Source organism: Saccoglossus kowalevskii, chromosome 1 (genome assembly GCF_978046115.1).
Source record: "Saccoglossus kowalevskii chromosome 1, keSacKowa6.1, whole genome shotgun sequence".
Classification (NCBI taxonomy): domain Eukaryota; kingdom Metazoa; phylum Hemichordata; class Enteropneusta; family Harrimaniidae; genus Saccoglossus; species Saccoglossus kowalevskii.
The window spans coordinates 26,389,707-26,403,989 of NC_140641.1; the positions used below are offsets into that span (position 1 = coordinate 26,389,707).

At 35.3% G+C, this 14,283-nt stretch overlaps 1 protein-coding gene across 1 annotated transcript in view; it reads left to right on the forward strand.

Moving 5' to 3' along the window:
- Positions 1 to 6,438: 6,438 nt before the first annotated feature.
- The window catches only part of LOC144361815 (uncharacterized), a 31,529-nt gene continuing 23,684 nt past the window's right edge, over positions 6,439 to 14,283 (forward strand). Inside the window, exon 1 of the mRNA XM_085497349.1 lies at positions 6,439 to 6,449. Coding sequence (XP_085353475.1) covers positions 6,439 to 6,449 — 11 coding nt within the window. The remainder of the gene's footprint in view (positions 6,450 to 14,283) is intronic.

Sequence of the window (14,283 nt, forward strand, 5' to 3'; positions counted from 1 at the left end):
GTGTTGAATATCATGATCGCAACACATTGAAGTTTGGATCAAAGATTCACGGATTTTACAGTGTTGAATATGGTGATTGGAACACATTGAAGTTTGGGTCGAAGATTCACGGATTTTACAGTGTTGAATATCGTGATCAAACACAATGAAGTTTGGATCGAAGATTCACGGATTTTACTGTGTTGAATATTGTGATTGGAACACATTGAAGTTTGGATCGAAGATTCACGGATTTTACAGTGTTGAATATGGTGATTGGAACACGATGAAGTTTGGATCGAAGATTCACGGATTTTACAGTGTTGAATATCGTGATCAAACACAATGAAGTTTGGATCGAAGATTCACGGATTTTACTGTGTTGAATATTGTGATTGGAACACATTGAAGTTTGGATCGAAGATTCACGGATTTTACAGTGTTGAATATGGTGATTGGAACACGATGAAGTTTGGATCGAAGATTCACGGATTTTACAGTGTTGAATATCGTGATCAAACACAATGAAGTTTGGATCGAAGATTCACGGATTTTACTGTGTTGAATATTGTGATTGGAACACATTGAAGTTTGGATCGAAGATTCACGGATTTTACAGTGTTGAATATGGTGATTGGAACACGATGAAGTTTGGATCGAAGATTCACGGATTTTACAGTGTTGAATATCGTGATCAAACACAATGAAGTTTGGATCGAAGATTCACGGATTTTACTGTGTTGAATATTGTGATTGGAACACATTTAAGTTTGGATCGAAGATTCACGGATTTTACTGTGTTGAATATGGTGATAGGAACACATTGAAGTTTGGATCGAAGATTCATGGATTTTACTGTGTTGAATATGGTGATTGGAACACATCGAAGTTTTGATCGAAGATTCACGGATTTTACAGTGTTGAATATCATGATCGCAACACATTGAAGTTTGGATCGAAGATTCACGGATTTTACTGTGTTGAATATGGTGATTGGAACACATTGAAGTTTGGATCGAAGATTCACGGATTTTACTGTGTTGAATATTGTGATTGGAACACATTTAAGTTTGGATCGAAGATTCACGGATTTTACTGTGTTGAATATGGTGATCAAACACATTGAAGTTTGGATCGAAGATTCACGGATTTTACTGTGTTGAATATGGTGATTGGAACACATTGAAGTTTGGATCGAAGATTCACGGATTTTACTGTGTTGAATATGGTGATTGGAACACATTGAAGTTTGGATCGAAGATTCACGGATTTTACTGTGTTGAATATGGTGATCGGAACACATTGAAGTTTGGATCGAAGATTCACGGATTTTACTGTGTTGAATATGGTGATTGGAACATATTGAAGTTTGGGTCGAAGATTCACGGATTTTACAGTGTTGAATATGGTGATCAAACACATTGAAGTTTGGTTCGAAGATTCACGGATTTTACTGTATTGAATATTGTGATTGGAACACATTTAAGTTTGGATCGAAGATTCACGGATTTTACTGTGTTGAATATGGTGATCGGAACACATTGAAGTTTGGATCGAAGATTCACGGATTTTACTGTGTTGAATATGGTGATTGGAACACATTGAAGTTTGGATCGAAGATTCACGGATTTTACAGTGTTGAATATTATGATCGCAACACATTGAAGTTTGGATCGAAGATTCACGGATTTTACAGTGTTGAATATGGTGATCGGAACACATTGAAGTTTGGATCGAAGATTCACGGATTTTACTGTGTTGAATATGGTGATTGGAACACATTGAAGTTTGGGTCGAAGATTCACTGATTTTACTGTGTTGAATATTGTGATTGGAACACATTTAAGTTTGGATCGAAGATTCACGGATTTTACTGTGTTGAATATCGTGATCAGAACACATTTAAGTTTGGATCGAAGATTCACGGATTTTACTGTGTTGAATATTGTGTTTGGAACACATTTAAGTTTGGATCGAAGATTCACGGATTTTACTGTGTTGAATATCATGATCGCAACACATTGAAGTTTGGATCGAAGATTCACGGATTTTACAGTGTTGAATATCATGATCGCAACACATTGAAGTTTGGATCAAAGATTCACGGATTTTACAGTGTTGAATATGGTGATTGGAACACATTGAAGTTTGGGTCGAAGATTCACGGATTTTACAGTGTTGAATATCGTGATCAAACACAATGAAGTTTGGATCGAAGATTCACGGATTTTACTGTGTTGAATATTGTGATTGGAACACATTGAAGTTGGATCGAAGATTCACGGATTTTACAGTGTTGAATATGGTGATTGGAACACGATGAAGTTTGGATCGAAGATTCACGGATTTTACAGTGTTGAATATCGTGATCAAACACAATGAAGTTTGGATCGAAGATTCACGGATTTTACTGTGTTGAATATTGTGATTGGAACACATTTAAGTTTGGATCGAAGATTCACGGATTTTACTGTGTTGAATATGGTGATCGGAACACATTGAAGTTTGGATCGAAGATTCATGGATTTTACTGTGTTGAATATGGTGATTGGAACACATCGAAGTTTTGATCGAAGATTCACGGATTTTACAGTGTTGAATATCATGATCGCAACACATTGAAGTTTGGATCGAAGATTCACGGATTTTACTGTGTTGAATATGGTGATTGGAACACATTGAAGTTTGGATCGAAGAATCACGGATTTTACTGTGTTGAATATTGTGATTGAAACACATTTAAGTTTGGATCGAAGATTCACGGATTTTACAGTGTTGAATATCGTGATCAACACATTGAAGTTTGGATCGAAGATTCACGGATTTTACAGTGTTGAATATCATGATCGCAACACATTGAAGTTTGGATCAAAGATTCACGGATTTTACAGTGTTGAATATGGTGATTGGAACACATTGAAGTTTGGGTCGAAGATTCACGGATTTTACAGTGTTGAATATCGTGATCAAACACAATGAAGTTTGGATCGAAGATTCACGGATTTTACTGTGTTGAATATTGTGATTGGAACACATTGAAGTTTGGATCGAAGATTCACGGATTTTACAGTGTTGAATATGGTGATTGGAACACGATGAAGTTTGGATCGAAGATTCACGGATTTTACAGTGTTGAATATCGTGATCAAACACAATGAAGTTTGGATCGAAGATTCACGGATTTTACTGTGTTGAATATTGTGATTGGAACACATTTAAGTTTGGATCGAAGATTCACGGATTTTACTGTGTTGAATATGGTGATCGGAACACATTGAAGTTTGGATCGAAGATTCATGGATTTTACTGTGTTGAATATGGTGATTGGAACACATCGAAGTTTTGATCGAAGATTCACGGATTTTACAGTGTTGAATATCATGATCGCAACACATTGAAGTTTGGATCGAAGATTCACGGATTTTACTGTGTTGAATATGGTGATTGGAACACATTGAAGTTTGGATCGAAGATTCACGGATTTTACAGTGTTGAATATCATGATCGCAACGCATTGAAGTTTGGATCGAAGATTCACGGATTTTACTGTGTTGAATATGGTGATCGGAACACATTGAAGTTTGGATCGAAGATTCACGGATTTTACTGTGTTGAATATGGTGATTGGAACACATTGAAGTTTGGATCGAAGAATCACGGATTTTACTGTGTTGAATATTGTGATTGAAACACATTTAAGTTTGGATCGAAGATTCACGGATTTTACAGTGTTGAATATCGTGATCAACACATTGAAGTTTGGATCGAGGATTCACGGATTTTACAGTGTTGAATATCGTGATCAAACACATTGAAGTTTGGATCGAAGATTCACGGATTTTACTGTGTTGAATATTGTGATTGGAACGCATTTAAGTTTGAATCGAAGATTCACGGATTTTACTGTGTTGAATATGGTGATTGGAACACATTGAAGTTGGGATCGAAGATTCACGGATTTTACTGTGTTGAATATTGTGTTTGGAACACATTTAAGTTTGGATCGAAGATTCACGGATTTTACTGTGTTGAATATCATGATCGCAACACATTGAAGTTTGGATCGAAGATTCACGGATTTTACAGTGTTGAATATCATGATCGCAACACATTGAAGTTTGGATCAAAGATTCACGGATTTTACAGTGTTGAATATGGTGATTGGAACACATTGAAGTTTGGGTCGAAGATTCACGGATTTTACAGTGTTGAATATCGTGATCAAACACAATGAAGTTTGGATCGAAGATTCGCGGATTTTACTGTGTTGAATATTGTGATTGGAACACATTGAAGTTTGGATCGAAGATTCACGGATTTTACAGTGTTGAATATGGTGATTGGAACACGATGAAGTTTGGATCGAAGATTCACGGATTTTACAGTGTTGAATATCGTGATCAAACACAATGAAGTTTGGATCGAAGATTCACGGATTTTACTGTGTTGAATATTGTGATTGGAACACATTTAAGTTTGGATCGAAGATTCACGGATTTTACTGTGTTGAATATGGTGATCGGAACACATTGAAGTTTGGATCGAAGATTCATGGATTTTACTGTGTTGAATATGGTGATTGGAACACATCGAAGTTTTGATCGACGATTCACGGATTTTACAGTGTTGAATATCATGATCGCAACACATTGAAGTTTGGATCGAAGATTCACGGATTTTACTGTGTTGAATATGGTGATTGGAACACATTGAAGTTTGGATCGAAGATTCACGGTTTTTACAGTGTTGAATATCATGACCGCAACGCATTGAAGTTTGGATCGAAGATTCACGGATTTTACTGTGTTGAATATGGTGATCGGAACACATTGAAGTTTGGATCGAAGATTCACGGATTTTACTGTGTTGAATATGGTGATTGGAACACATTGAAGTTTGGATCGAAGAATCACGGATTTTACTGTGTTGAATATTGTGATTGAAACACATTTAAGTTTGGATCGAAGATTCACGGATTTTACAGTGTTGAATATCGTGATCAACACATTGAAGTTTGGATCGAAGATTCACGGATTTTACATTGTTGAATATCGTGATCAAACACATTGAAGTTTGGATCGAAGATTCACGGATTTTACTGTGTTGAATATTGTGATTGGAACGCATTTAAGTTTGGATCGAAAATTCACGGATTTTACTGTGTTGAATATTGTGATTGGAACACATTTAAGTTTGGATCGAAGATTCACGGATTTTACTGTGTTGAATATGGTGATTGGAACACATTGAAGTTTGGATCGAAGATTCACGGATTTTACTGTGTTGAATATTGTGATTGGAACACATTTAAGTTTGGATCGAAGATTCACGGATTTTACTGTGTTGAATATGGTGATCAAACACATTGAAGTTTGGATCGAAGATTCACGGATTTTACTGTGTTGAATATGGTGATTGGAACACATTGAAGTTTTGATCGAAGATTTACGGATTTTACTGTGTTGAATATGGTGATTGGAACACATTGAAGTTTGGATCGAAGATTCACGGATTTTACTGTGTTGAATATGGTGATCAAACACATTGAAGTTTGGATCGAAGATTCACAGATTTTATAGTGTTGAACACATTGAAGAACTGAATAGATGTTAAAGGTTGTCTTCTTAATGCATTGTTCAATGATGAATGGTTCATTAACATATTAATTAATTTTAAACGTACCACGAGCATTTATGTTTTTTAAGTCTAATTTTAAAATTATTGTTATTGAATATTGAAGATGTGAAATGAGTGACGGAAGAAGCTTTTAACTTGTACTTAAATGTATTTTATTGAGTTTTATCTCTATATTTTAATCTCTATCCAAGCCTTGTGCTTATCTAGCTTCATGCTAAAACATGCTCTTAAGGATAAATAAAACTATAATAGTATTTACAATAGAACGCTACTGATAACACAACACATTGATGTTGTTAATTGCATATTTGCCAGCACTATATCTATTTTTAATTCTCATGAACACTGTTTTGTTCGTGTCATTGACTTTAAACAATGTTATTAATATGAGAAATGCATTTTAATATTTAACAGTTGTTGATCACTCGGGCTCGGGACTTGAAGTGGCGGGGTACGTCAGTGCACGGACACACTACCGACTCGACTGACGACGTGTCTACGAACGTGATATTACTAGGCGTATCGACGGGCACAGCTTCATGTAAGGTTTATGTTACATATTCTGCCTAATCAGTGAGTAGTAGTATATCACGCCATTTGCAGCTCCTCACATTAGTATGTATCTAGTCGATCGTTCCGTATTACTATTTATTATCAAAGATACGTAAAACCATTGATCACTCCATCAATGTGTGACGTATACAAGTGTTGAGGACCCAGGAACCTTAAACTACAGTCAAGCTGTTGTGACGTTTTGCACAGATAGTTTCTGACTGAGGTGAAACCACAAACACTATACCCTTATTCCACAACTCCAACACAATGGACAATTGGTAAGTTTTAAAAGTACTACTCATTTATAATTTATTTTGTTACGATATTGGCACACGTTGTACCTTATTTGTTTATTATCTATAAAGTTACGGTCTCAATCTGCACATAAAATATAGATATTGAACTTGCATAACGATAAAATTAGATTGCCTACCAGGAAGAGTAGGCAACCTTGAAACGATAAGGCAAACTAGAGCACAGTAGAGCAAGGGCAAGCAATCGAGTGTTTAAGCCGGCACACATAATTAGCGCTAGAAAATTGTTCAGGACATAACCAATGTTCTCCAATTTCATAGCTAGTAAAATTTTAATAAGTTCCGTTAAATATTAAATCCCTGTCAGAAAATCAGAAACACACTCACTGTTTTAAACTATATTGAAATGTGTATTGGGGTTTAGCTATGAGCCACATGTTGGTCCCATACTTACTAATAGATTCCTGCAATTTGTATTTAAAGAGGAATACGCCTTATTAAGCAGGAAATATATCAAACTGTCAATACATTAGCTCGTATCGTTGCCAACGTAGACATATACTGCTACCTTATATATGTGTAATTCTTCCCATACGTGTGTTTCTAGAATATTCGCTTATTAAATGAGGGAATAGAGTACAAAGTATTATTTCATATTTCCTGATAGCTGTCTTCAGAGTTCTGATAAAAAGTCCGTTTATATTATTTTCACGTTTCAATGACGGCGAGATGACCACACACCACCGATCATTACCTTATGACTACGGTTGCATCTATGAATACAGAGAGTACAATACGACTTTATTTACTCTTGTTACTCGCGATGTAACATTATTAACATTTCAAATTGTTTGGCATGATAATTCGCACGTGAAGTCACCATGAACAATCGAAAGCCATACATGTATCCCTGTTTGCGCACTTATGCGATTATTAAAGTGACTGTTTTCGAAAATTTTAAACAATTGCACTATTTATCATCTAACACAATGACACTAAGTCTTAAGTTTTAATTCTTAAGTACAGTCATCGTACTTGGTGCCGACTCATTGCCAACTCCACCAATCCGTGCGGGATCACGTGTATTTTATGTTAAACAAATGTACAAGTTTGATTGGATGCGCCTGTTGGAAAAGCGCTCAATCAGACGCTGTGTAACATTGCGCGGTAAACTAAAGAGCAACACGTCAGAAATGGTAGCACCGTGACGGTTACTTCAAAATTCTTAGAGTGTGTTTAGGTTGTTTACCAAACCCCAAAAATCGGCGCTGCACCCCCCCAGTTTTCCACAATTGTTGTGCCAACGTGGCAGGCTGTTTGTGGCATACTTCGTCAGCAAAGTGCCAACTATTTATGTCGAACATGTTTTAACAACGTAATGAAACTTTCAAATTTCAGAAACTCTGCTCGACTGATCATTCAAGAGTTGAATTGTTGCACAATTTTCTTGATTTGCCACTCCCTGTCCTCGTTGCAACAAACTGCGTGATCTGTTCTGCTTGAGTCGCCATTTAAAAAACACACGCTCTACTGTATTGTGATACAATATAGCTGATTGGCTGTTTATTTGTGTCGCATCTCCCATCCTTGTCGTTAAGGGCGCCTATTAAATACACACTATAGTGGTTCAATCTGCCAAGGGTTAGTTTGGAGGGGTGACCCGAAACAAACGTTCCTTGACTGATGAAGATGAAGTACATCCTTTGTTTAAAAATTCATTTCATTTAAACATTGTAGTTATTATCGGAAATGTTAGTTGGATTGCTTTTTCGTTCACAATAAAAAAGTTAGTGATGAAATGGTACTGAACAACACTATAGGAGACACTATTCTTGGAGCGCGACAGGACAGAAACGTATTACCTCTACGTACGTATCAACGAATACAACTTCTTGAAACGAGGTCGAAGTTCAACATCCTTCTTTATCCCAGAGAATACTTGGCTGTATCGTTCAGCGATTTTGATCAGCGGAAGTGCTTCGACCTAAATGAGCTGGTAAAAGTGTGAAATACTGTTGTTGGCTGGCGTATTTCATTTGAAGGAGTACCGCATCGTGGAACATACCAACTATCCAAAAAGAGTATTGCGTAGCTGCGGAATATTGAATAAATAAAGAGAAAACCAACACGTATAATCCGTTACAAACGCGTCCACCTTGCATTTCTGTTGCGAAATAGTGGAATAAACATTAAAAATAGCTGTTATTGATTGCCCCATTCAATATTAAGAAATACTGACATACCATTTTTATATTTGTTCGTTTAAAGTTGGAACTTGGACATCATTTGTTCACTGTCATACACAAATGTTATCCTCTTTGAAATCGTCACTTCAGTGTTTAAAAGTGATAGTTTATTTTGGGGCTGCAGTGGCGGATCTAGAGGGGGGTTCTTGGGGTCCGGGACCCCCCGTTGGAAAATTTATTCAGTTTGTTTTTGTATGATATAAATAAAGGCTACAGCCCTGTTGTCCAAAGGTTCACGAGACCGAAGGTTCACGAGACCGAACATAAATAATACAATTATTTCAATCAATGATTTGTAGAAGTCTATTCCGCAAGGGTTTACTTTTATGATAGTATATTAAAATTAGACAAATTAAAAACGATAAACCATGAAATCTGAATGTCATGTGACAAACCCGAGAAAGGCTTTTACGCTTCATAGCTCACACTTCATAATGCATGAGTCACGTGGTGCAGGCGCCTACGTGTGCGGAAAGCTTCACTTTGCATAGAGAGTGCATACTCCAATATATTGGTACCATTTTGTATTATATTACGAAGTTTATCATAACTATTTATAAACTCTTGCTATTCAAAGCAGCGGAAATTGCTGCTGCTTGGTAAATGTCCGTATTAACTTGCGGGATATATTGTGAATACTATCTCAGAGAAGTATTTGTAAGTAAAATGTGTCACACTAATAACCACAGAAAAATGCAGGCAAGTTGTATTGTTTTGGTGATAGTATATGTTAATAACTCTAACTATAAGTAAGTAATGTTATCGATATAATGAAATATTTACTGTTGGACAACATGTTAGAGAATATTCACTAAAATCTAACATATATTTATGTTTTTAAAAGCAAAACAAATCTACTGCCAGTCGGTCATCATACTTGGATATTTAAGCATATTAAAAAGCAAAAAAAAAATAGAAGCCAATTCGGTATAAGGTACACATGTTCGTGTAGCTTTCTCTTTTATTATTGGAAAACTTATTTGGAATTGTTGTCAACAACTACGTAAGACTACGGTGTTAGATAAGCACATTCCCTGTAGGTGAGGGAGTAGAAATGAATTATAAATTACATTTTACATATATATCATAGCAGCTAAAAAAAAATCGAAAGAGAGGAGATTTTAGTTCATTACCTCTTGTTTCCATAAATGTCAATATTAAAAAAAACAATATATACACATAAATTATGCAATATAAAATACAATTATTTTATTATTATTTGTACTGATATAAATGTTGATGACACATAAATGTGCGTTGTCAAAATAATTATAAATACCAAAAGGTTTTTTAAAATGTTATTTTTGCCATGCAAAAAAGACGTCACATTTTAAAGACATCATGATGGCAAGTTAATTCCATTACCTAATCATAACATTTGTGTTTAGCAGCTGTGATTATATAAATTCTTTTATAAAACAGATATAAACGGTGACTATGTCATACTAATACAAATTATGAGTGGATTATATTAGATAATATGTTCATACTTGTCCTAAGTGTACGCGCAAGCATTCATAATATACACATACAGCTACTTGAATGTGAGTTATGACTCGTTCACGTTGGTAGAGAAGCGAGCTAATCAGTTCGTGGGAAAAACTAGCTGGGCTTAACCTACTCACTACTTCTGTACAGGGACTGTATTAAGACGCACGACCGCGGACCGCCCCAGAAAGATGTAGATTTTCTAGTACCTCGTTGCCGGGAAAGCCACATTAATTGAAACAAATCTCACAACATAAACCAAAGGTAGCCATATTTTCAACGTGCAAGGCGAAACACTATATAGTACTGATTTAACAAATGTGAGTTGTGTCATTCGTGGCCTCAAGATTCCTCGTGGTGCAGACTAGCTTGAAATCCAGACTAGGCAGCGTGGATTTCGTTATACCTCGTTATAGCAAAAAAATGGAGTACCGAAACACTCAAAAATGCAGAATTTTCCGCATATCAAATTTACGTCCGACGTGCACTGAAATGTTATTTCAAATACAAAAGAATGATCAGTCCTAGAAACCGGTGTTGACTATTTCACAATTAGACAGGCAAATTCGGACTTTTTCTGTTCTGTTTGTCACAAAATCGATATAGCTATATCGGGCTTTCAAAATATTAACTATTCTCTGACATACGGTGGAGAATTTTTCCTATATACAACGAAACCATCCATACACTGAAAACGATGTAATTACAGAAAGAAACTGAGAACAAGCGACTATTTAAATATAAACACGTGAATATTGTGTGGTTCATTTATGTAGTTCCGTGTAATATACTATATATTGGTATAATGTCCATTGTTATTTCAAAGCATTAAACAGTCGCTTTATTTGCTTTGTGTTGAATGCGTCAATTTATATTCTTCTATGAATAATAATCCGAATATTAAATATGTTAGGAGTTTGTTTTCGTAATCACAAATTGTGAGTAGAGGATAGTTGATGCCACATCTAAATACAAGGGAAATTTATTTTCTATATTTTTGTGCATATGCATTCCATAACAAGACACATTTCCGCACATAACTCACATTCTAGTAATTTTCTCAATGTATTGACATATTCCCGAGCTTTAGATTTTTGTTTTGAAATTTCGGACTCGTGGACCTTCGGTCTCGCGGACCTTCGGACAACTGGGATGATACCTAAAAAATCATTAACTTTGGACCCCCCCATAAAAAAATCGTGTATCCGCCCCTGGGCTGGCGTCGAATCGTGCAATGATCATCCGTGTTCGCATATCAGATAAACTGTTTGAGCTGAAAGCACCGGTAACTGTGGTGTAGCTCAATGCTTTGTCTCGTAACATGGTTACGAATCAGTTAGCGTATCCCTAGTTCTAGAAAATGAGGTCATGTACGTTCACACTGTATCCATGACAACATGTCTTAGTGAAACGAGCACTATATGAATATTAAAAAGTGGAATTCCCTACAGCTGCATGAGAACAGAACTGATTGGCTTGTCTTTGGTCTGTTATCATTTGTTGTTGGGCTCGCCGTCGACTGAAAATGTGCAAATAATCCAATAAAATGAAACATGCCAAAATGAAAACGGGATTTCAATTTGTTCGTTCGTTTCAAAATCCCATTGTTGAAAACTAAACGTCACCACAACGCGAATAACCCCGAAAGCACAGCTAAAATCTTAAAGGGCGGTGGTCGTCGCGCAGCGCGTGTTCGAATTTCATGTAAACAAAAAATGCATTTTGCATGCGTTGTATACGTCGCTATGAGTCCCATATCGAACATGACGTGGTGCGACGACCACCGCCTTGTGATTACTTACCGCTAACTCAGGGAATATGAGAATAATGCCATTTTTGTTTCGTCCTATCACGCCCATAATCTTGCATACTTTAAAATTGGCCAATAAACAAATCATGTAACATTATGAATGTACCCTTCGAGCTGGATTTTCCCTGTCATGATCAGGCAACAAATTTGCAGATCATGTTGTAGTATCAGAATAATTACTTTGGTGGCAAAATGAAAAGCTTTGGATAATTATTTGTAAACAGTACAGCTTACGTCTTTCAGGGTTGTTATAAGTGAGTGGCTCGTCAGGTTAATGTACAGAAAGTGATTGCATTGGGGAATGGGTAACTCGCATAGCAGTGAGTAGTACAGCGGGTTCGCTCGACACCTATACGCATCATTCAGTCACAAAGACACCAGTATATAACATAGCCAGGTATTTATTGTAACTACTATCGTCACCATATACCCCGGTTCTCTTCTCCCCTATTACGCTATAGCCCCCCCCCCATTTTTATAATCGACAGTTCAACCAACAGTCTTAATACTTTGCATGCGTTGTCATGACTGCGCGTAGACTCCATCAAGTCTCCTCGTAGCATCGTTATGACAACATCACTGCAACCTGGTGACATACTACTAAATACTAAATACACGCCAGCACATCATTTTTGCTTTATTTATTTATTTATTTATTTATTTATTTATTTATTTATTTATTTATTTATTTATTTATTTATTTATTTATTTATTTATTTATTTATTTATTTATTTATTTATTTATTTATTTATTTATTTATTTATTTATTTATTTATTTATTTATTTATTTATTTATTTATTTATTTATTTATTTATTTATTTATTTATTTATTTATTTATAATTCCGCCAACATTACGCGGCACCCTTTGTTGATGAAAGCTTAATGAGAAACATTAATGAGAAAGCGCATATTTCATAATGTAACACGATTTGTTGATTGTACAAATTTACAGAATGCAAAATTAGTGAACAGATAGGATTAAGCGAAAATGGTATTATGGGTTGTTCGTATTTTTCAATCTAAAGGGCATTTGAACATTTTCCAATATATACAATGGATGCGTTGAGTATGTAGCATGCCCCGATTTCATTTTTCCAATTTGCTCGTTTCAAGCGCTTAACTAGAAACAAAAACAAACTCTCCAACGTTATATGAATAAATCAAAAAATGGTATTAAGGGATGTCAGTATTAAATAATTGGTATTTTAAATGTTTATTTGACACTTTTTGAAATATAAATATAAAATGGACTCATACCCTAGTGGTGCACATGATATCTTCTACTTGGTTCACACCATCTTATTTATCAAGTACTTTTTAATGACTGTTTTCGGTATTTGTGATACTAGTACATAAACTTCTCTAGAGTAGCGACAGAAAGTTGAAATTTAATGAAACACCAGTAGCTCGAAACAACTATAACCTGTTTTCCACATGCCATAATGAGTCTACGAATCACCAGAATACAAGCAGTATTTGTTTACAACTTAATTACAACACTGAGATAGAGACTTCCGTTTTCGACATTGTAAAATTATTTCGTTTTTATTCAGGAAAATACAGTAGTTTTACAAAGTAATTCATATTAATTAAAGTTATTGTTTATACTACATAGTCATAATTCAAGACAAATAAATAGCAAAATGATTGAGAATATAGCAAGTTTGTTTCTGTAATAGGGAATACATTTCGTTATGAATTATTCCTAATATAAATTTCTGAATTATCTCGTCAAAATCATTTTTTTCAGTTTTTATTTCTCCCAAAAAAACGAAAGAATGTCACAATGTCGAAAACGAAAAGTCTTTATCATAGTGTTTAACATAAGAACAAAATAACGAATAAAAAAGAGTAGGATTGAGCAAACATAAAAAGGAACAAGTCATTGAAAATGACACAGTCCCCGTTAAAATTTTTGAAAGTTCTCTTTGTGCTCGTCACATTAAAGCGGAGGGGTTGTCGCGAGCGTGTCCTTGAAACTTGAGTTCCAAGTGGCGCATACAACAGATTGTTTATTTACATCAAAACACGTGTTCCATGTAGTAGTAATATGGCCAAAAATAAAAACAGCTGTTATTCGGCCATCTTTGATCTGATTATGAAACACACTGACATGTATGATGTATGTGCCAAATACGAATGAAAATAGTACATAAATTGTGGAAATATAGTAGTAAGGCTAAAAAGTCAGATGGCTGTCAATCGGCCATCCTTGACTAGATTTTGAAACAAACTGTTATGGACATGCATCCTAACCAAGATACCGCATAAAAAACCCAAAAACAAGGTGCCTGCCAGTCGACCATATTTG